The 23213-nt window shown below is 43.5% G+C and overlaps 1 protein-coding gene across 4 annotated transcripts in view; it reads right to left on the bottom strand.

The window, feature by feature from the left end:
- LOC144591043 (amyloid-beta A4 precursor protein-binding family A member 1-like) overlaps positions 1–23213 on the bottom strand; it is a 113578-nt gene that overhangs the window by 34505 nt on the left and 55860 nt on the right. For all 4 annotated transcript variants that reach the window (XM_078395396.1, XM_078395390.1, XM_078395384.1 and 1 more), the window contains 2 exons: positions 10450–10554; positions 1872–1911 (listed from right to left, as the gene is read on the bottom strand). In XM_078395396.1, the coding sequence (XP_078251522.1) occupies positions 1872–1911; positions 10450–10554 (145 nt within the window). The remainder of the gene's footprint in view (positions 1–1871; positions 1912–10449; positions 10555–23213) is intronic.

The following is a 23213-nucleotide window of genomic DNA, read 5'->3' as shown; positions in this document are numbered from 1 at the left end:
GTTAGGAGGGAGAGATAGATCAGCCATGATTGAAAGGCAGAGTAGACTTGATGGGCCGAATGGCCTAATTCTGGTCCTATCACTTATGACCTTATGACATCAATTGTTCACCATAGCACAGACCATTCAGCCCAACAGTTCCATGCTGGTATTAATGCTCGACAAAAGCCTGTTCTTTCGACTCAATGTATTCATCATTTCCTCTCTCCATCATGCTTCTCCAGATTTTTCTTAATCATGATGGACAGAGGAGATAGTGGTGTCTCAACAAATCCATCTCGGTCAAAATCAGTCGCCTATCAATTTATGATAGACGCATTGCAGTAAATCACAATTCTGAGATTCTGCTGAGATGATGCAGTCACAAACGTCTTACGGTTAATCAATAATAAACTTGCTTCAGTACCTTGAGGGTGGGCTGGCAGCTTCGCAAAACACTAGCCCTAACATACCAATCAGCTTAACTGCTGGTTATGCTCCACACGAGTCCTGCCACCCCTCTATCTCAGCTACACCCCATATCCTCTCCCTGTTCCGCTCCTCCAGTCCTGTTAAATGCATCTATTGTAATTGTAATTGCTAGGCTGTGATTCTATCCCACTGTTCACTCTTTCCCGATCTCATCCAATCATTTAGTTTCCTTCCTGCAGCTCTCCTGCACACTTTAAAACAAACATATTTGGGAAACAATGGCTGTTTGGGAAATCTTCATGCAAACCTAATGCTTCTTAATGATAGCAACTTTTCTTCTGACTTTTGCTTTCCAACACCTCTGACAGAAAGGCAACATTATTTAGGCCTGGAAGACCAGCTATTTCCAAAGCACCTTTCACACTCTGAGGGGTCTGAATCCTGGCCTGTTGCACATCTCACCGAGTCACATCCTGGCCATGCAACAGAACATCGTGGGTTCAAAACCCCCTCAAGCACAAAAATGAAGGCCAATACACCCCCTGCAGCGTATTAAACCCAGACCCTTCTGCTGTCTCAGGTGGGCTTTATTGAAGAAAAGCAAATCCGTTCTCCCCAGAGTGCTGGCTGGTATTTATCCCACCATTAACAACACACTGCTTATCTGGTCTTTTTCACGTTGCAGCTTGTGGGAGTTTGCTGCATTTCCACTTCATTGCATCAACTTTGAGACGTATTGAAAGGAGCACAAAAGGCACCAAAGAAATTCATATCTTTCTTCTTTCATTGTCCCCAAAGCAGCACTTTTGAAGAAAGTATCATAAAACATGAGAACCAATCTGTACCCTGCAAAAGTAATGTGTTGGTGACAAATTCATCCGCTCTTCTTCTCCCAAACAGTGGCCACCGGATCATTTAACCATGGAGCAGACAGGGTTTAACATCTCATTAAAAACATGGGGACTTCGATGGTGCATAGCTCCCTCGGTACTGAAATTCAGCACTCGCGTGTCTGGGTTGAGAATCGAACCGGCTTGCAAGATGGAAGGCTCTTTAAGACCTACACTCAGGTTAATCTTACAGGAAAAAAAGGCATTTGGTTTGCAAGAGCCATGCTGAGGGAAGGGTAAGGGAACACAGTTGCAAGATACATCCAATTTCACAGCTTGCCAGAGCCCTGTTAGTTGGGTCAAGGTAGTTAACACACCATTCAGCAAAACACAAGCATGAATCTGCCCTTTGAGAAGCCAAGTCATAAATGATTATTAAACTACAATTCATAAAATGCAGAATTACATGTGCAGTAGAATAGTCAGATTCAGGTAACAGTTTCATGATACTTAAGAGCAAGAAACCTTTTAGATTACAAAATGAAGCCACAGAGTAAGGAAATGTTATCCCGATAAATAAAACATTGCAATTTCTGAACTTGGTTTAAAAATGGTTAGAAAGCACCTTACCTTCAACATAGGTGGGAAAGGAGGCCAAAGCTTTTCTTGACTGAAAGTAAGACAGACACTGCTTCAGACACCACACGACATGCTCTAGGCTATCAATCATGTCACTTAACCCAAAGCATTTTAATCCAAACATGCTGGCAAGGCTTGACATGCAGTATAATAAATCCAATGTTTGTTTATAAACTCTAAACTGACAGGTTTAGAGGCATTTGCAAAGTCTGTACAACATTGACAGTTTTCCTGCAGCCCTCAAGTATTTTCACCTTTCAAATTAATGAGCCTTGGATAATCATGCAAACTGCAATTTTTTTTCCCTCTTCAAAAATGTATCTAATTCCCCTTTGAGAGCCACTATCAACCTTGCTTCCAGCACACTCTCAGGCAGCATCTACTAGTTCACAACACATTGATCAGATTTTTTTGCCAAGTAAAAAAAGATTCTTAAAAGTATATATAGTTTAGTTTAGAGATACAGCTCAGAAACAGGCCTTTCACCCCACAGAGACCACGTCGACCAGCGATCACCCTGTACACTAACTAACACCATAGTACACACTAGGGGGCAACTTACATTTTTTACCAAAGCCAATTAACCTCCAAACTTATATGTCATTGGACTGTGGGAGGAAACCGGAGCACCCGGAGAAAACCCACGCCAGTCACGGTGAGAATATACAAACTCCGTACAGACGGCACCCGTAGTCAGGATCGAACCTGGGTCTCTGGTGCTGTAAGGCAGCAGCTCTACCACTGCCCCACCGTGCCGCCCCACCCTTGTGATCTGTGATGCCACATGTCCTTGGGATCAATGACGAATTTCAGAAGAGATTGAAAAAATAAGGTTAAAAAATGTAAAATCCTACTTAGGTAAAATACTACTTAAGAAATAGCTGCTGTTAAGAGTTAAAATCAATCACTTTCAAAATACTTGACAAAAGATTCTTTTTTGACTCTTCAATTTGTTGCAATTTGGGAGATGCTGCCCATGAAAGTGGTGGAAGCACATTCACCAGTAGCTTTCAAAGAGGATGTAGATAAATACTTGAAGAGGAAATATAATATAGAGGGGACCGAGGCAACAGAGGAAAGAAACTAATCAGAGAGCTCCCTCTGTGAACTGGCATGAACACCCCAGGACCAACCATTCTCTGATCTGATCTGTTCAGAGCCAAACTGGATGCAAACTTCACAAATGCCTCTCACGGTGCCAGACAGTCCTATTGAGAGATTCTGTCATAAGTCAAATCGATCAACATCTTGAGAAGAGTTTGAGACAACATCCCAATGGTTAGCCTCACAAATAATTCAGTTCACATTAACTTTAAAAATGTTTGCTCTTGACAAAAAAGATAATACTGCCTTCAGCCTTCATCCATTTACAGAGGTCAAATAGCTGCTGCTTCTCTCTGCGACAGTCCATCAGGAAAAAGTTATAGTCTTCTCCTTAATCAGAAAATTTACACGCATTTTGTAGATTTGGGTTCTGCATCCTTTTACAGGTAGCATTTAAATCACAATAAAAGGCCATTTGGCCGAATTGGCTATGCCAGAGTTTATGGTCTTTGATTCATTCTCCTCTACAAACAGCAGATACACTTTATCAAGTTTCCCCTTAAATACATCTCTGCTCTTCACCTCAACCACTCCCTGTGGATTGGAGATTCACATTCTCAATGCGTTGTCGTAAAGAAATTTCTCTTCAATTCCCTATTGAATTTATTAAAGACTACTTTCTATTACTGGCGATACTTATGCTGTCCCCCAGTGCACCAGATTTCAAGAGGTTTCATCCATATCTTCGTGACAATTCAACTTATAGTTGTCATCAACAATTTACAAGGAAAAATGCAGTAGGAAACAGGCCCTTTGGCCCACTGATTCCACACCAACCATCAATCACCCATTCACATTAGTTCTATGTTATCCCACACTCCTTACACATGGGAGGGCAATATACAGAGGTCAATTATCCTACATTGGGATTTGGAGGAAATTGAAGCACCTGGAGGAAACCTATGCAGTCATAGGGAGATCGTGCAATCTCCCCACAGACACCACCCAAGGTCAGGATCGAACTCGGGTGTTGGGCACGGTGAAGCAGCAGGTCTACCAGCTGCACCACTGTGCCGCCCTAAAAAAGTGTTCTAAAGAAAAGTTACACCTCTAAGTTCTTCCAGCCGTGGTGAAATTCATAGACTGCAATTATTAACTCAGCTTCCTTCACTCCAGAGCTAACTGAGCTCCTTTTTTAAAATTGAACTGGCATCACTGATTATCTGAACACAACCCCAATCTACTAACAAAATAAGGAACTGCAGATGCTGGTTTACAAAAAAAACAACAAAGTGCTGGAGTAACTCAACGGGTCAAGAGCATCTCTGGAGAACATTTGTAGGAGTCTCCGCTGAATCTAACAATTGTTGGGGCTGGCGTGAAATTCATCCTCCACCGGGTCAGTAACTCAATAAGTAAGGGGTTTTGGCTGGGGAGAAGGGCTGATGACAAGAGGTTAGTTTAAATAATTAGGATGGTCAGCACGGCTGCAAAAATATGGTCATTCTGTCAGTCTTAGTAACTTGCACACTGCTGCTACAAAAATATTGTCATTCTGTCAGTCTTAGTAACTTGCACACTGCTGCTACAAAAATATGGTCATTCTGTCAGTCTTAGTAACTTGCACACTGCTGCTACAAAAATTGCAGAACAATATGATATTGCATTGGCATAAAATTACACAAAATGCAATGGCACAGGAACAGGCCATTCAGCCCAACCAATCATGCACAACACGTGTGTCCTGTCTTTCCTCGTCTATCTCTGTGTGCCTAACACTATTCCCTTCTCCCTCATCTGTTTGTCCAACCTCCCCTCAAATACATCTATACCACTCACTGCAATCACTTCCTGTGGGAGCATTTTCTACATTCTCATTACTCTCTGGGTCGGGCAATGTTTTCCAAATTCATTGCTGGATTTCCAGGTGGCCATCTTGCATTGTTAGCTGCTAGTGTTGCTCATCCCCACAAATGGAAACATTATTGCTGTATCCACACGTTGAAAATCATTAATCTTTTTAAATATCACCTAGCAACCTCTCCACAGAAAGGGGAAATAGCCTTGCCTGATACGTATATACTCATATCTTTGTTGTAGATTTTCTCTGCACCTTCTCCAGAACCTCTGATTGTTGATAGGATGGTTCAGTGCTGATTCAGGAACCTCTGATTCCTCTATCAGTCTGATCTAACCAAGGTTCAATACAGGTTTCGAGGATCTTCCCCACTTCTCTAGAAATAAGCCTTACTGCTTGGTCTTGCTAACGGGCTGAAACCTCTATCATTTGGTGTACTTGCACTCAGTGGTCTTTGTGGCGCAGTAGATCTTGTTGCCTCACAGTACCGGAGGCCTGGTTTGATCCTAATCTTGGTGGCTGTGTGTGTCCACCTGGCATATGCTCCCCATGGCAGCATGCCTTTCCCCCCTGGTGCTCCAATCTATTCCCATATCCCAAAGACTCATGGATTAAGTGTGAAAATGCACACCTCCAGATTCCAGGACACTTTTTCCCCAGCTGTCATCAGGCACTGAACCATCCTGTCAACAACTAGAGAGCAGTCCTGAGCTACTATTTATCACATTGGAGACCCTGAACCATTTTCAATTGGACTTTACCTTGCACTAAATTTTCCCAGTGTGGGACGAATAAAGGAATATATTAAACGATATTCCCTGTATCCGTACGCTGTGGGTAACTCGACTGCAATCATGCATAACTTTCCGCTGACTGGATAGCATGCAACAAAAAGCGTTTCAAAGTTTAAGAAGAAGGGGTAGGCCATTTAGGATTGATATGAAGAAAAACTGTTTCACCAAGAGTTGTGAATCTGTGATCAAATGATCAGCCATGATCACATTGAATGGCGGTGCTGGCTCGAAGGGCCGAATGGCCTCCTCCTGCACCTATTGTCTATTGCCTTGCTACAGAGGGCAGTGGAGGCCAATTCACTAGATGTTTTCAAGAGAGTTAGATATAGATCTTCAGGCTAACGGAATCAAGGGATATGGGGAGAAAACATGAACTGATTTTGGATGATCAGCCATGATCATATTGAATGGCGGTGCTGGATCGAAGGTCCGAATGGCCTACTCCTACACCTATTTTCCGTGTTTCACTGTACCTCGGTACACGTGACAATAAATTAAACTAAATACTGTCATGTAATTACGTAATTGAGATCAATAGCCTTTGGAAAGGTGGGAAACAAGTCGTATATGGGCCCTATTCAGCAAAATCACAATTCAGGCAGGATCTGTCATTGTTGGGATTAGTGTGGAGAAAGAAGAGGTAATGTAACTTATCTCTGGTGTCAATGGCTGGTGGGAGAATGAAGAGGCCACGGGCATGTGTGAGAGATTGGGTTAGGGGGAAATCAGTGGGGGAATGAGATTGTTCTTAGAGCTGGCATAGATTCAGTGGGCCGAATGTCCGGTTAGAATTTATAAAATGAAAATGCATGTGCTTTGGCCTAACTGGTTTCAGCTTTGAGAGAACTTACATTGAATCCATGGCCAGAAGGGATTCCTTTTGTGCAGCCTTCGCTTTGATTCTACAATTAGATCTATACAGCAAGCTTACAATAAAATATCGACAAATGCAACTCAGTAAACATTAAGAAATAAAGTTTTTAAAAAAAAATCTTAAATAGTATTGAATTGGGTTGGCTGTAAACATTTCCCAGGGTGAATAACCCAGTTTAGGTTAGTTTAGTGATACAGCATGGAAACAGTCCCTTTGACCCAACGAGTCCCCGCCAACCAGCGATTCTCGACCAGGGGGGAATGTGGGAGGAAACAGGAGCACCCAGGGAAAACCCACGCGTTCACGGGGAGAACGTGCAAACTCCATACAGACAGCACCCATAGTCAGGATGGAACCCGGGTCTCTGGCGCTGTGAGGCAGCAACTCTACCGCTGCGCCACTGTGCCGCTCTTTTGTGTTTGTTGCTAGGATATCAGAGATCGGTGGATGGCCCTGCACCTTCCTGGACATGAGCCAGGTAACTGATTCCTGGAGCCGTCTGCGAACAGATGCAGGGCCGCGGGTCGAGTGTGATGCTCCATTATTCATTGCTGCTGAGTCATAGGAACAGTTTGTCTGTGTGAAAGGGTGAACGCAGCAGGGCAGCAGGCTCGACGCGGTGCAAGATCACGTGTTGGCAACATGGGAGGAGGGGGGGTGCCACCACCGCCAAACAAATGTAGCCGGAGCCGTTTTGAAGTTTTACTTTCATCCAAATGATTGCTGTAATGTGAGACCCAGACTGAAGCAGATCCAGCAAACAATTTAAAAAATAATATTGCAAGAAACAGGATGTTTCAGGAGGTTTAAACTGCTGCAATCCATGTGGTGAAGGGGTCCCTGTTGGGAATGGAGCACTGGTATTCAGTTGATAAAAGAAAAGCAACAAGACACATGGTATGGGTACTGTGTGGCTCGCAAGCGATCTTTTGGATGATGGTGCCCCAATGTTTTTGCTGCCCATGTCTTTCCAGGCAGTTGAGGTTGCAGGCTTGGGAGGTGCTGTGGAGCAACTGAGGTGAATAATGACAATAAATATTTCCCCTCCACTATTCAACAACACCTTGCATTAACAATGCCCCACTGCAGTGGTCCCAACACACTCACAAGAAGGCAGTTGACAAAAGTTGCCAGTCAAGTCACATGGTGTCGCAGAAGCAATAGGCTTGGGAACAGCTGGGCAGCTAAAGCGTAGGCCACTGAGAGAGTGAGCTGTGTTATGAGCAACATAATCACATCACAATATGCCCAAGTGTAGATGTGGAAGAATGATTCATTCTTTGTGGGCGCCGCTGGCAAAATTGGATTTTTTAAAACTCAAGACTTACTAGATTGTGGATAACAATCAAGCACTGTAAATTACCCCTAGAGTGGGGATGAGCAGAGTTTTGGGGGAAGGGAGGGCATTGATGGGAATGTGGGGAAAACACTTTGGAATTAGGGTAAATGGGTGCTTGATGGTCGATACAGACTGGTTGCTCTGTGCTCTATGACTCCAAGACAGACCAATGAGAAACTGGAGGCACTTAATGGCCAAGGAGGTCAGAACTCATTCCTTCTGAAAATGGACATCAGCTGTGCTTGTGGGACAATCACATAGAACAGCCAGAATAATGGAGTTGTTATTAGTTATTGCATGAAGTTAATATTTTATAGATCCTGATTTCATCATTTTAAAATTTTACCAAGAGCAGTATCACATTTATACATTAACTTTGACAAAGAAAAAAATGCTTCATTAATAGTCATAGGATCACAGATGCACATAGCACAGAAACAACTTGCTCATGCCGACCAAGATTCCTCATCTACACTAGTCCCACCTGCCCGCATTTGGCCCACATCCCTCTAAACCTTTCCTATCCATGTGCCTGTCGAAATGTCTTTTCAATGTTGTTATAGTACTTGCCTCAACCACCTCCTCCATCTATACCTCTCGTGATTTTTATTCACCTCTAAAGATCACCCCTCAGCCTCCTGGGCTCCAAGTGATAAAGTAGCCTGCTCAACCTTGCCCTATAGCTCAGGACCTCTAGCGACATCTCCGTAAATGGCGTAGAAAAAAAAAAAAAAATTACTGTGCCAAGCTGCATGTGATGATTTTTGCTAGATGATCACTCAGAATTTAAGGAAGGGAAACAGGGTTTAGGGACTTGATAGCTGTAGACATAGATACCAACATGATGCGCTTAATGCTGGGCATGATCAAGAGGGCTGTAGGGCAGGAGAAGATTATGCAGTTAGGATGGGGGAAGAAGAAAAATGAACATAAAGATCAAATCAAAATAAAACAAAATATCCATCTGACATCGTGGACAGACCAATCTCACAAAATGAAAAGCTAAAAAAGTATTGGAAAAATATGACCCAAGGGCCCTCTAAAATATATGAAATACTTACTTGAACCTTTATTAAAGAAGGCAAAGATTCAAAAAGAAAGAAAAAATGCATTAGATTGATGCTATGCTCCAAGAGTAAAACGCTTCAGGGTAAACATGTTCCATGTCTCTCCCACAACCCCTGCAAAATGCAGCATAAATCAAGCCACGCAGTATTGCATTTCCAATCACTTAAATTCCTCACAGTACAAGCAAACATGCAAGCTATGGAAAAAAATCCTACTTAAATCAAACGTAAAAGGTAACCAGAAGCATTGACCACCTGAACCCACCACCAGACCACATCAGAGAAGCAACTCACTTCAAAGCAACAAAAAAAATTCTTCTCTTTTGGGCAATACACACTTCGATAACCGACACCAAGAACACAGACTCTGGCACATCATGTCTACAACTAACCACCGAGTTATAAATTAGTGTCTTCTACTCTTTTGTGTGATTGGAGCTGAATTTTTTGCAGTTGGACTTGGGCAGTGTTGGGGAGAAAAGTGGGGAGGGAGGGAAGGTGTCCCTGGCACCATGTGTTCAAAACTAGACTTGGCGAACTGCTGCTGTTTCCCTAAAGCTCAATGATTATGTTCACTTGTGTAGAGTTTAGAATGTTTTAATAATACTTTCCAATATATTTACCCAAATATACTGGTGAAAGGTAACAGAATTGGTTACGATCTGTGACACTGAGAAAGCATTCTTCCCCACAGCAATAGCGTTGGAGGTTACAACCACAGGCTGTTTTTCTGAAAACTGGGAATAAAAAGAAAATTCAGGTGTTCCTGCTCTTGAGAGAATTGCCCAGGGATTCATCTAACCAGAAAAGGCTATCAGCTTACACATGCCTGCCTTTGTTAGTGGATGAGTGGCTATATGCACCAAATGTGTGTGTGATCACGTTCCGTGAGCATGTTCACATGTGCTTCTACATATGTGTGTGTGTGCGCGCGGGTGTTGGTGTGTGCGCGCGTATGTAAGCACGCACCAGTGCACATGCATTGGTATGTGGTATGAACTGTTTAGACTAGATTGTGCCTGGTGTTCTTTGCGATTGATTAGCTCGCTGGCACTATCTGTGGAAGCCGACTTAGTTTAAAAAGCCACTCTGGAGAATTACTTGCCGTGAAAGTTGACTCCAATAAGGGAGACAGTTCCTTCAGAGGAGGAGCGGAACAAGTGGATGTAACGAGGAAAACAATAAATTAGCAGAAGTTACACAACCAGTTGTTAGCCATAGTTACATTCTGGTTGATAACCTTATACTGATACCGTGGCAAACATAAAAAATAACTTAAGAACCACACAGTTTAAATACAAGTTCATATTCTCACAATGACAAATTATTCTAAAAATGCAAACTAAAGCAAAAAAAAAAAACTTCGAAATTGAGGAATAACGTTTAGACTGGGAAATAATTCACTCGTGTTTTGTCAGGCTTTAAGTGCCATTTCCTCCAGGCATAATTACAGCAATGGGCTTCTTTCCAAATTTCATGAGTATGAGATCTTCGCAGAATGCAACAACTTAGCTCGGGGAGAGCGGGGAGAAGGGGATGATCTGCCGGGGGAGTGATGATGACTGCTGCCAGACAGGCGGGCGGTCGGTGTACCTCTCGATTCGTTGCCGTCTCTGCTGCACCATGAACGTCTGTTTGATGTTGCGTCATGGATGACTCTGCTCCACGGGGAGATGACGACCCAGGGGAGACTGATTGCTAAAGGCGGTGAGTTGGGGAGAAAAAGAAACACGTTTTCAAAAGTCTGGTCACACTGCAAACCATTCCTGGTGAAGATAGTGCCTGAACATTCGAGCAGTGCAATTTTCTATCGTTTGAAATCTAGACTGATTTCACCATATTAGAATAACCACTGGAATTAAACCCAAAAAGCATAGATACAAAACGTCACACAATAACAAAATTTGCTCAATAACATCCCTATAAAACTATGTACTTCAACGTTCATTGCCTTCGAAAAACACATGAAACTCTTCTATGATTCTTTGGGAATCTTGTTGAAAACTGCTTAGTTCCCCATTCCCCATCATCTGGTTTTTTAAGGAACATCAAAAGAACACAATTAGCAGGGAAAAGGAAACTGCAGGTAAACAACATCTCAAACATGCAGTGCTCCCAGACCACAAAGTAATTCTGATGCAGCCCGACAAACCTCTTCATCCTGATAATTTACTGGCAATATCCAGAAGTTTTCCATTACGATCCCAGTTGAAGAGGTCCCTTTCTCGATGTCTCACACTATCTTGCCTCCTGGTGCCTCTGCTCTATTCTCAGTTAAAGTGTGCAGAGCATCAGGGCTGGTAAACAGAGATCCAGCAAAGCACCCTCAGGGCGACTTGTAACAAGATATCCTGACACTATCAGCTTTCACTAACTTTAATGCTGTGGCCACCTCTCCTGCCAACTGGTGGAGACAAAGCGAGTTAGATTATACAACAGCAAAATCCTGCCACTGCTGGAAATCTGAAATAAAAGCAGCAAATGCTGGAAACGCTTGTTGGGACATCTACGGGAGTGAACAGGACAACAGAATAGAACAATAGACCCGCACGGCGTAAGAAAGGGCCCTTCGGCCCACAATGTATGGGCCAATATGATGCAATGTTTTTTTTCTGCTTCCATTCCCAGCATATGTGTGTGCCCTATCGTATCAGCCTTCCCCACCACTCCTGACAGCACATATCAGTCACCCACTGTGTGTAAAAAAAAACGTCCCGTACATTTCCCTTAAAGTTTCCCCCTCGAACCTTAAAGCTAGTATTTGCTAACTTAAAGCTAGTAATACTATTCTAGTATTTGACATTTCTGACTACCTATGCTTCTCATGATTTTATGAACTTCTATCAGGTCTTCCCTTTGCCTCTGACGCTCCAGAGAAAACAATGTAAGTTACATCCTCCCTGCAATGGGAGAGAAAGAGTTAAATGAGGACACAAGGAACTGTAGATGCTGGAATTGTGTGCAGAACACAAAGTGCTGGAGTAACTCAATGGGTCAGGCAGCATCTCTGAACGATGTGGCTAGGTGGCTATTCGGGTCTTTTTCAGAAGAAGGGTCTCGACCCAAAACATCACCCATTCCTTCTCTCCAGAGATGCTGCCTGTCCCCCTAAGTTACTCCAGCATTTTGTGTCAATCATTTTGAAATTGACTGCCTTTTAAAAAAACACTAGAACACAATGTTTTACGTTCCTTCTGTGACCACACTTTAAAGGTACTTTCTTGATTATAAAGTCATTGAGATATTGAGAGGTTGTGAAAAGCAAAATACATATATTTACACAAATCTATCTTTCCATAGAATTTCTCCTATTTATTTAGATTTTTATCCCATCTTCAACACGGTTCAGTGTCAAGATTTTGTGTAGGAAGGAACTGCAGATGCTGGTTTAAATCGAGGATAGACAAAAATGCTGGAGTAACTCAGCGGGACAGGCAGCATCTCTGGAGAGAAGACCAGGTGACGTCTCAGGTCGAAGTTTGAAGGGTCTCGACCCGAGGCATCACCCGATCCTTCTCTCCAGAGATGCTGCCTGTCCAGCTGACTTACTCCAGCATTTTGTGTCTATCTTCAGTGTTAGATTTTCTTTGGAGACTGTTGGAGAACATTTTGTTTAACCTGAATCTGGCTTAACGCGAGGCCCAGTTACCCTCTTAATTAGGGCTCAGATAGGAACAGACACAAAGAACATCTCGTAGAACAGTGACGAGTTTCTCAAACAAGTTGGTTTATTCAAGGCCTTAATAGTGTGCACCGAGAAACACTCAGAGGGATCCCAAAGTGCTTTAAAGATTCGCAGCACCCACAGATTTTTTATATTCTCACAACACAATGGAATGTGTGGATTTTATACCTATGAAGCCATTCACCATTGATCAACGCTTAACCTCCTGTTTCCTGTTATTAGAAAACAATTCTCCCTAACAAATGGGTGCAATAAAGGACACCTCTATTTCCCGTTACATGTGGAATTTGGACGTGATAAATTTATTTATTGCCTTGTTCAACATCCTTATTGTTCCCTTTACTGTGTTGGCATCCTTCCCATCGTGCATTCCCAGTAAATAAGCTCTTGGGTTAAGCACATTCTTTTAGTTACTCATCTTTTTCAAATTTTCCTACACCAGCGACACTCTTGAAATCACCCTGAGGAACACTATGTCTTTAAACGGTGCAGGTGGGTGTTGCAGCTTTTGAGTAAAACCACGGTTTGTGATAGCCGGCATATTACAGGTATTATGCAAAAGCAAAGAAATGTAGATGCTGCTTTACACAAAAGGACACAAAGTGCTGGAGTAATTCAGCGGGTCAAGCAGCATCTCTGGAGAACATGGATAGGTGAATTATCCATGTTCTCCAGAGATGCTGCCTGACCCACTGAGTGACCCCAGCAGTTTTGTGTTACATTACAGGTATTCATTTCCAGGTGGGTGAAGGTGGGCCAAACTTAAAACATAAGCCAATGATCAAGGTCTCTGGAGGATTATAATCAGCTTCCATTTCTACTAAGATGAGCAAATGTACCTACAATTGTTTCATTAATAATGGAGGGAAGACTGAGCTCATAGAGCCGGTGTCATTATCAGAACCTGCCGCTCGGCTGTTTTGAGCACTGCCCACATCATGCCCCTTGCCCTCCCAAACGCAATTTAATTCTCTCAACACCAAGGCCACAACCCATCGGACTGAATTTATAGTTTTAACTAAGCGGTAATATTGCTGTTTTGTCTCTGGGGCTGGTTGGCTATGTAATCCTGTTCCATTCTTCCATGACCCATAAAAAGGTCCTCAATTATTTAAAGTGCATCTCAATTGACAGTGTCATGAATAAAGGATGGCTGGAAAAAGTGCCGAACAAAGGAACAAATTAGCAATCATTTTAATAACATCTGACAAATGCGAATTGACATTTGTGTCTACTCTATTTAATTTTAAAAACAAAACATTGAAAGGATTGTGTTCTCCTGAATAAAAAGGTCTAGGGCTGTTTTTGTTTCTTCCATGGTCACTTGAAATAGTTCGCTATCACTAGATGTTCTGTTTTGTAAGATAATTAAATTAATTAATTCAACACATACTCTCCACTTAGAATTGAGAATTAATCTTCAAGAGTGGCTTTGAAAGTTATTAAGTAACCAAAGTTGCTGAAGAAATAGCACGAATAATTACCTACCCCTGCATTCTATAATCCAACATCTGTCCCCGTGCTCATGGTAGTTACAGAGAAAGTAAATACAATTATTCTTCTTGGAAAAGCTGAGCAGATCTATGGCTTAATTTGAAACAGATTTATTATTACACTAAGTTGAGGACACACAGGATAATTCGCGAGTTGTGGCCACAGGTTCCAAATCATAATATTATGTGTACAGGTCCCACTGTGGGAACTTGAACATGCAAACATAATATGGATTAACAACCCAGGCAGGGCAGTACAGTGAGAGAAGGAATCAGGAAACACATTGGGGCATGGATAAGGTGAAACAACATAGTTTTTTCCTCAAGATGGGGGTCTCTAAACCTAGAGGGCATAGTTTTAAGGTAGGAGAAGAAAGATTTACAAAGAACCCAAGAGACAACCAGTTCACACAGAGCATGGTGCATCCATAAAACGAGCTACTAGAGGAAGTAGTAGACGCAAATATAATTACGACATTTAAAAAACACTGGGACAGGTAGATGGATAGTAACGGATTGGTGGAAATAAAAAGTCAGGTGCAGGAAAGCGGGACTAGCTCAGCTGGACAACTTGGTTGGCATGGACAAGGTGGGCCGGAGGGCCTGTTTGCGTGCTGCATAGCTCTATGACTTTATGTGTCCTGTCAGTTCAATCAGATGATACAAACCTTGCAGAGCACAAATGTGAAGAGCCAGAGTCCTGACCAAACTTATACTTCAACCAACATCAATGAACACTTAGTATAAGAAAATAACTGCAGATGCTGGTACAAATCGATTTATTCACAAAATTTTGTGAATAAATCAATGAACACTTATCCAGTCAACTGTCTATCTTTTGTGGGAGCTGCTGTGCACATATTTGGCCACCACATCTCCTCATTACAGCAGGAATACTTTACTAGGTTGGAAACTGCTGTGGTTTGAGCTGTGATGTGTGAAAGACACCATGCAAACATCAAAGACAAGTTCAAGACTGAGATCAATAGCCTTTGGCACCCTGGAGAAATCAATAGATAAGGGACATGGTGGGAACATGAAGTAGTAGATCATTAATGAGTGCCCTGCACCCACTCATATTTACTGGAGTAGCTCATTAGACCATTGCATTTGTTAGCATAGAAAGTGACCATTCAGCCCACTACATCTATGCTGGTTCGCTATAGGATGTATTCAACTGGTCCTTCTTCCAGGGGGGAAGAGTAGGCAATGGTCATTAAGTTAACAATCCTGTGACTCAAGACCAATCAAGAATCAAACCAACACAACAACTTAGAATCCACGTCTATCAAAACCCCCCAAAATGCTCCTCGGGAGCATTGTAAATACAGTAATTTCAGCAGGTCCAAAATAATGCAGGCAATTAAACGCCTTTTAGTAATGTAGGAAACACAGCAAAGGTTGCGCAGAGCAAGCCCCCACAGCAATGTGATTACCTGTTTCTAAGTAATCTTGGTAGAAGATAGATATTGATCAGGACTCGCAAGAACCTAAGCAACAGGAGCAGCAGATGGACAGATAACTCCTCAACCTTGCTCCACCATTCAATAAAATCAAGAGTGATGCTCAATCGCAGGTCCAGTCAGATATCCTCCAGCTTCTTTGGTGTCCAAAGTTCCTCTCCTCTTCCTCTAAACATAGGCCATTCACATTGAGTCACATTCACCAAGATGGTGTGATATTTCATTACCACCACCCTCTAAGTAACCCCCCCCTCCCCCTCCCCCCTCCCCCCTCCCCCCTCCCCCCGTCTCTGTCCCACTCCCCCAAAGATGGAGCATACTCTCCCGGTTTGAACTTCTGTGCTTCAGTTTCTAGTGCGGGACTTGAACCCACGACTTTTTGACTCGGGGGCGAATGTTATCTACTGAGCCATGGTGGCCAGATCTATGCAACCACCACAACACGAGTGGCATTAATGATTTACAGGATACAGGAGGTCCAAAAAAACTCCCCCCCCCCCCCCCCCCCAATCCCGAACTTTCCACTACCCTTCTCCAAATCACGCTCTTCCTTCAGGCATGGTTCTGGGCACAGTGTTCTCTTCAGGCCTCGACTCTCGACACAACTGTGTGGTCTACAGCAGCACACATACGTCTCCATGAACAAAGAAACGAACGACTGTGAAAGCCAGTGAGAACCCATTCCCGGGCTCACCGGCTCTTAAATCCATTGCTACTACTGAGTGTTGTTGAGTGCCTTTAACAATTACCAATATTCAACGTCGCTCAGACATCTTAAAATTAAAAACAATTAAAATTAATTAAAAGTTACTAACAACAAATTAAAAGCAAGACAACTGACACCAGCTTTAAAACAACTAAACCGACTAAATTTAAATCAAATGAAAACCTTCGCTTCCTATGGTCCCCGTAGCTGATCTCTCCCATTCAATGGGAAAGCATAAACTCCATGTGAGAAAAGAGCAGCAGAGTGACACAAAGGATTTAGATTTAGAGATACAGCGCAGAAACAGGCCCATCAGCTCACCGAGTCCGCGCCGCCCAGCGATCCCCGTACATTAACACTATCCTACACACACGAGGGACAATTTTTACATTTACCCAGTCAATTAACCTACATACCTGTACGTCTTTGGAGTGTGGGAGGAAACCGAAGACCTCGGAGAAAAGCCACGCAGGTCACGGGGAGAACGTACAAACTCTGTACAGACGACGCCCGTAGTCAGGATCGAACCCGAGTCTCCGGCGCTGCATTCGCTGTAAGGCAGCAACTCTACCGCTGCGCCATCGTGCCGCCCATGAAGCAGCTGACCAAGGTGCCGCCGCGCACGCCAGAGACCCGGGGTCAATCCTGACCTCAGGTGCTGTCTGCGTGGAGTTTGCATGTTCTCCCTGTGACTGCGTTCGTTTCCTCCAGGTCTGCGGTTTCCTCCAACATGCAGGGTTGTAGTTTAATGGACCTCTGTAAATTGCCCCCAGTCTATAGAGCGTGGATGCAAAAGAGGGATAACATAGAAATAGTGTGAATGGATAATCAATGGCCAGCTTAGACTCGGTGGGCAGAAGGGCCTTTTTCCATGCTGTATCGCTAAACTAAAACTAATATTAACATTAAAACAACAAAACAAACCATTAGAATCAAAGAAAATACTTCACTTCCTTTAGTCCGAGAGAATGAATCTCTCCCATTCATTGGGTCTGTGCAAACCCCAGGTTAAGCTGGCACGGGTTTCGTGAGTTGGACTCGCCAGCTGAGAAGTTCATAGAAACATAGAAAACAGGTGCCAGCACCACCATTCAATATGATCATGGCTGATCATCTAAAATCAGTACCCCGTTCCTGATTTCTCCCCATAACCCTTAATTCCGTTAACCCCAAGAGCTATATCTAACCTCTCTTGAAAACATCCAGTGAATTGGCCTCCACTGCCTTCTGTGGCAGAGAATTCCAGAGATTCACAACTCTCTGTGAAGAAAATTTTCCTCATCTCAGTCCTAAATGGCCTACATCTTATTCTTAAACTGTGACCCCTGGTTCTGGACTCCCCCAACATCAGGAACATTTTTCCTGCATCTAGCATCAATCATTTAAGAATTTAATATGTTTCTATAAGATCCTCTCTCATCCTTCTAAATTCCAGTGAATACAAGCCCAGGCGATCCATTCTTTCAGGTGGAGTCCATCAAGAAAGGAGCGAGAGAGAAAACAGGGAATTATAGACCAGTTAGCCTGACATCAGTGGCGGGGAAGATACTGGAGTCAATTATTAAAGAGGTAATAATGGCTCATTTGGATAGCGGTAAAAGGATTGGTCCAAGTCAATTTGGATTTATGAAGGGGATATACTGCTTGACTAATCTTCTGGAATTGTTTGAGGATGTGACAAGTAAAATGGAAGGAGAGCCAGTGGATGTAGTGTATCTGGACTTTCAGAAAGCTTTTGATAAGGTCCCACATGGGAGGTTGGTGAGCAAAATTAGAGCACATCGTATTGGGGGTAGGGTATTGACATGGATAGAGAATTGGTTGGCAGACAGGAAGCAAAGAGTAGGAATAAACGGGTCCTTTTCAGAATGGCAGGCAGTGGAGAGTGGAGTGCTGCAAGGCTCGGTGCTGGGGCCGCAACTATTTACAATATATATTAATGATTTGGATGATGGAATTAGAAGTAGCACTAGCATGTTTGCAGATGACACAAAGCTGGGTGGCAGTGTAAACTGTGAAGAGGATGTTAGGAGGTTGCAGGGTGACTTGGACAGGTTGAGTGATTGGGCAGATGCATGGCAGATGCAGTATAACGTAGATAAATGTGGGGTTATCCACTTTGGTGGCAAAGGTAGTAGTTCTACTTAAAACCAAAGTCTGTAGTCTCATTTTTGCTCTGGTTTATTTTCACCCACATGTTTAGACCGTAATGTTGTATCCTTATTGCTTTGATGTGCTTATGCTTTATTCTTAATTGTTAACTGTATGTTTGGGTTGTCATTTGTGAGCGGAACACCAAGGCACATTCCTTGTATATGCACATGCTTGGCCAATAAACTTATTCATTCATTCATTCAAATATGGAGGCACATTATTTTCTCAATGGTGTAGGATTAGGTAAAGGGGTTGTGCAAAGAGACCTTGGTGTCCTTGTACACCAGTCACTGAAAGTAAGCATACAGGTATAGCAGGCAGTGAAGAAAGGCCTTCATAACGAGAGGATTTGAGTACAGGAGCAAAGAAGTACTTCTGCAGTTGTATAGGGTCCTGGTGAGACCACATCTGAAGTATTGTGTGCAGTTTTGGTCTCCAAATTTGAGGAAGGACGTCCTTGCTATTGAGGCAATGCAGCGTAGGTTCACAAGGTTAATCCCTGGAGTGGAGGGACTGTCATACGAGGTAAGATTGGAAAGACTGGGCTCGTATTCACTAGAGTTTAGAAGGATGAGAGGGGGTCTTATAGAGACGTATAAAATTATAAAAGGACTAGACAGGCTAGATGCAGGAAAAATGTTCCCAATGTTGCGGGAGTCCAGAATCAGGGGACACAGTCTAAGAATAAAGGGGAGGCCATTTAAAACTGAGATGAGAAGAAACTTTTTCACCCAGAGAGTTGTGAATTTGTGGAATTCTCTGCCACAGAAGGCAGTGGAGGCCAATTCACTGGATGGATTTAAAAGAGAGCTCTAGGGCTAGTGGAATCAAGGGATATGGGGAGAAGGCAGGCACAGGTTACTGATTGTAGATGACCAGCCATGATTACAATGAATGGCGGTGCTGGCTCGAAGGGCCAAATGGCCTCCTCCTGCACCTATGTTTCTATAACTAAGGAATAGACATCTGTTCTTTGTATTTATTCACAAAATGCTGGAGTAACTCAGCAGGTCAGGCAGCATCTCAGGAGAAAAGGAATGGGTGACGTTTCGTCTGTTCTTTGTAGATTATTCCATTTAATGCCACGTTGTTGGCGATTTAACTTTGTTCAACTGGAGGTGAGCACTGACAGTTTTGTCATCCTTTCAACCCCATTATCAAGGATGATATACCGACAGGGTGTGGTGAGGTAGCGAGTCAAGGCTTGTATGGAGCACAGATGCTGGAAAGGACCAGCTACGCCAAGCAGCCAGGTTCTGTGGAAAATTGCAGATGCTCGAATCTGCAACAAAGGACAGAAATGCCAGAAGAACTCAGCCAGTCAGACAGCATCTGTTGAAAGAGAAACCAGTTAATGTTTCGGGCCAGTGACCCTTCCTCAGAACTGGGGGTAGGGCTGTCAATGTGTTAAAAGCAGAAGTGGGGGAAGGGGAGAGGTAGCGCAGCGGTAGAGTTGCTGCTTTACAGCGAATGCAGCGCCGGAGACTCAGGTTCGATCCTGACTACGGGTGCTGCACTGTAAGGAGTTTGTTCGTTCTCCCCGTGACCTGCGTGGGTTTTCTCCGAGATCTTCGGTTTCCTCCCACACTCCAAAGACGTACAGGTATGTAAGTTAATTGGCTGGGTAAATGTAAAAATTGTCCCTAGTGGGTGTAGGATAGTGTTAATGTACGGGGATCACTGGGCGGCACGGACTTGGAGGGCCGAAAAGGCCTGTTTCCGGCTGTAGATATATGATATGATAATTGATTATGTAAATGTCCCTTTCTCACCCGGTGGCTTTATTGTCTTACATATATTGTTTTTTCACACTGAAGATGGTGAGTTTATGGAACCATAAGGAGAGGTTGGACAAACTGACAATGTTTTTGCTGAGGTGTTGGAGGTTGTGGAGTGACCTGATAGAAAATACAAAACACGCACGCATGCACAATGCCTGGAAGGCACTTCCAGGGGTAGTGGTGGTGCCAGGTACGATAGTAGCATTTAAGAGGTTTTTAGATAGACACAAGGATATACAGCGAATGGAAGGTTGTGGATCACATGCAGGTGGAGGTTAGCTTAACCTGGCATCATGTTCAGCACAGTCAATGTGGGCCAAAGGGCCTGTTCCTGTGCTGTAGTGTTGTAAGTTCTATGTTCCTCTTTCGGTAGATGATATTTGACTGGCTGAGTTCTTCCAAAGTTTTGTTTCTGCAGCCAGATTTTGGGCTGGAAGATTGAACGTAATTCTTGACAAAAGGTTATCAAGTGATGAGGAGATACAATACACTGTACTGCCTCCAGCAGCTTATTTCATATCACAGCGAAAGGTGAAAGGAGATACAGCATCTCTTTTGAGGAATTGTTCTGTACCTTATTAGTAATAGCCGATGCCCAGGAGCAAGTTAAAATTGGAGCAGGGCCTAAGATTCACTCATGCTGTCTGGAGTAGAATCCCCATCTCGCAATCATTCTTGACTGGCCATTAATAACTACCGGACGCACAATGCAGCAGTTAGTTCACCAAGATGCTGAACTAGCTCTCCAGAAGCCAAGATTGGTGGTCTGTAGACTCCCACTGAAGCCAGTCCAAGAACTTCAATGATTGTGGATTAAAAATTAATTTCGTTCACTGAATAATTTTGGAGGTATAAAGATAGGGGAGACATGAAACTATTGTATTGCCTTAAATATCTGGTCTTTTAACAACTTTCAGGGATGTAAGTCTGCTGTTGTTCTTCTTGCTCTGACCTGGTTGTGACTCCAGCCCCGAACAAAGTGGTCATTTCCAGAGGAAATTTCCAGAAGCCCCTCAGTTGAAGGGCAGTTAGTGACGAGCAAGACACGCTCGTCTGGTCAGCAACGCCTGCTGCCATCATCATACTGAAGCAGGGGGTCATACATTTCTCAGATGCTTGTCTAATTTTCCGTTCACTCGGTAACTATCCAAGGCCACTGCACTCTTCCTCTTCTGGCCTCTCTGCAGCTTTAAGTTTCCTGTCTTCCACTTCACCTACCTGGTTCCAAAAGAAATTCCTCCATTAACCTCCGCCTTGCTTTTCCTCTTTAAGATAAGGTCATGAGGGTTAGTAGAATTAGGCCATTCGGCCCATCAAGTCTACTCCGCCATTCAATCCTGGCTGATCTCTCTCTCCCTCCTAACCCCATTCTCCTGTCTTCTCCCCATAACCTCTGACACCTGTACTAATCAAGAATCTATCCATCTCTGCCTTAAAAATACTGACTTGGCCTCCAAAGATGATCTTTAAAACCTACCTCTTTGGCAATGCTTTTAGTTACAATGCTACAAAAATTGCTTGATGCATTCAGCTGAATGCATTCAAGAGAGAGCTGGATAGAGCTCTTAAGGATAGCGGAGTCAGGGGGTATGGGGAGAAGGCAGGAACGGGGTACTGATTGAGAATGATCAGCCATGATCACATTGAATGGCGGTGCTGGCTCGAAGGGCCGAATGGCCTCCTCCTGCACCTATTGTCTATTGTCTATTTCCTTTGATGGTGAAACTCTTTGAATTGTTTAAGACAAGGTTAGAGGCACGATTCAAATCAAAGTTGTTATTGTTGTTAGTTTAGTGATTATTGACTGGCCTATCTCACCCACCCTGCCCTCCCACTTTACATATCTACCCTTCTGTTTACAAAAGCTCATCACGGGACCTGGGCATGGATTAGTCAGTCGGACACAGCTCCTGCTGTCAGGCATTTACATACACTGTGCTACAGTGCCATCTTCAGGCCAGCAGCTCCCAACATTCACTGACTTGTGTCTGAACTTCCATCCAGAGGAGATCAGAGCAGAGGCACCAGAAACTGCAGATGCTGGAATCTTGAGCAAAACACAAAGTGTTGGAGGAACTCAGCAGGTCAGGCAGCATCCACGGACAGGTGCCAGTTTGGGAGTGACCCTTCGTCAGAGAGGAGGAAAGCTTCTTCAGAGCAGTCCTGCTTTTGGTTCCAAGATGAAATGTGTAAACCCGGGTCAACCTCACTCACTCAGTCCACAGGGCCATTGCTGTCGGAGCTGCTGCCTTGCTGCTCGAGTGACCTGGGACCATTCCTGACCTCTGCTCTCTGTTTGATGTTTGCTTATTCTCCCAACACCACGTGGGTTTCCCCTGGGTATTCCGGTTTCCTCCCACATCCCAAAGATATACAAGTTTATAGGCTAATTAAGTGTGAGCTCAGTGGTAAAATCAGGGGAATTAAGAGGGATTTGGAGCGAATAAAACAGGATTAGTGTAAATGGGTAATGGGCCTTTTCGCTCTGATCTCTGCAAACTCTATGAACCGTAGTGTACCGTGGATCTACCGAAACTTTTTGTGGTCCCTGAGGTCAGGTAGGAAAAGGAAGATTCAATTCCTACACAAGATCCTCACAATGCAACCGGTCGCGAATGATGGAGAGATTTATTCTCACAATAGACACAAAAAGCTGGAGTAATTCAGCAGGAAAAGCAGCATCGCTGGAGAGAAGGAATGGGTGATGTTTCGGGTCGAGACCCTTCTTCAGATCAAAAACATCACCCATTCCTCCTCTCCAGAGATGCTGCTTGTCCCGCTGAGTTACTTCAGCTTTTTGAGTCTATCTTCGGTTTAAACCAGCATCTGCAATTCCTTCCTCATAATGTTGGGTTGGGGTTAAAATACTGGCAGGGGAGGGTTTCCCTACTACTTTCCGAAGTGATGCCATGGGATCTTCTGCATCCAAAAGAACTGTTAAAGTCAGAGAATTCACCGTTGCACTCCCACAATATGGCACTTCAGCCGGAAGCCAGAATTTCACAAAATGGGACTTCAACCAAGAGAGCAAAAAACAAACTGCAGAAAGTGTTTTCAGTTTTGGTCACCCTGCTA

Source organism: Rhinoraja longicauda, chromosome 3 (assembly GCF_053455715.1).
Source record: "Rhinoraja longicauda isolate Sanriku21f chromosome 3, sRhiLon1.1, whole genome shotgun sequence".
Classification (NCBI taxonomy): domain Eukaryota; kingdom Metazoa; phylum Chordata; class Chondrichthyes; order Rajiformes; family Arhynchobatidae; genus Rhinoraja; species Rhinoraja longicauda.
The sequence above is the reverse complement of the archived record's forward strand: the minus strand, read 5'-3'. Positions and strand labels throughout refer to the sequence as shown.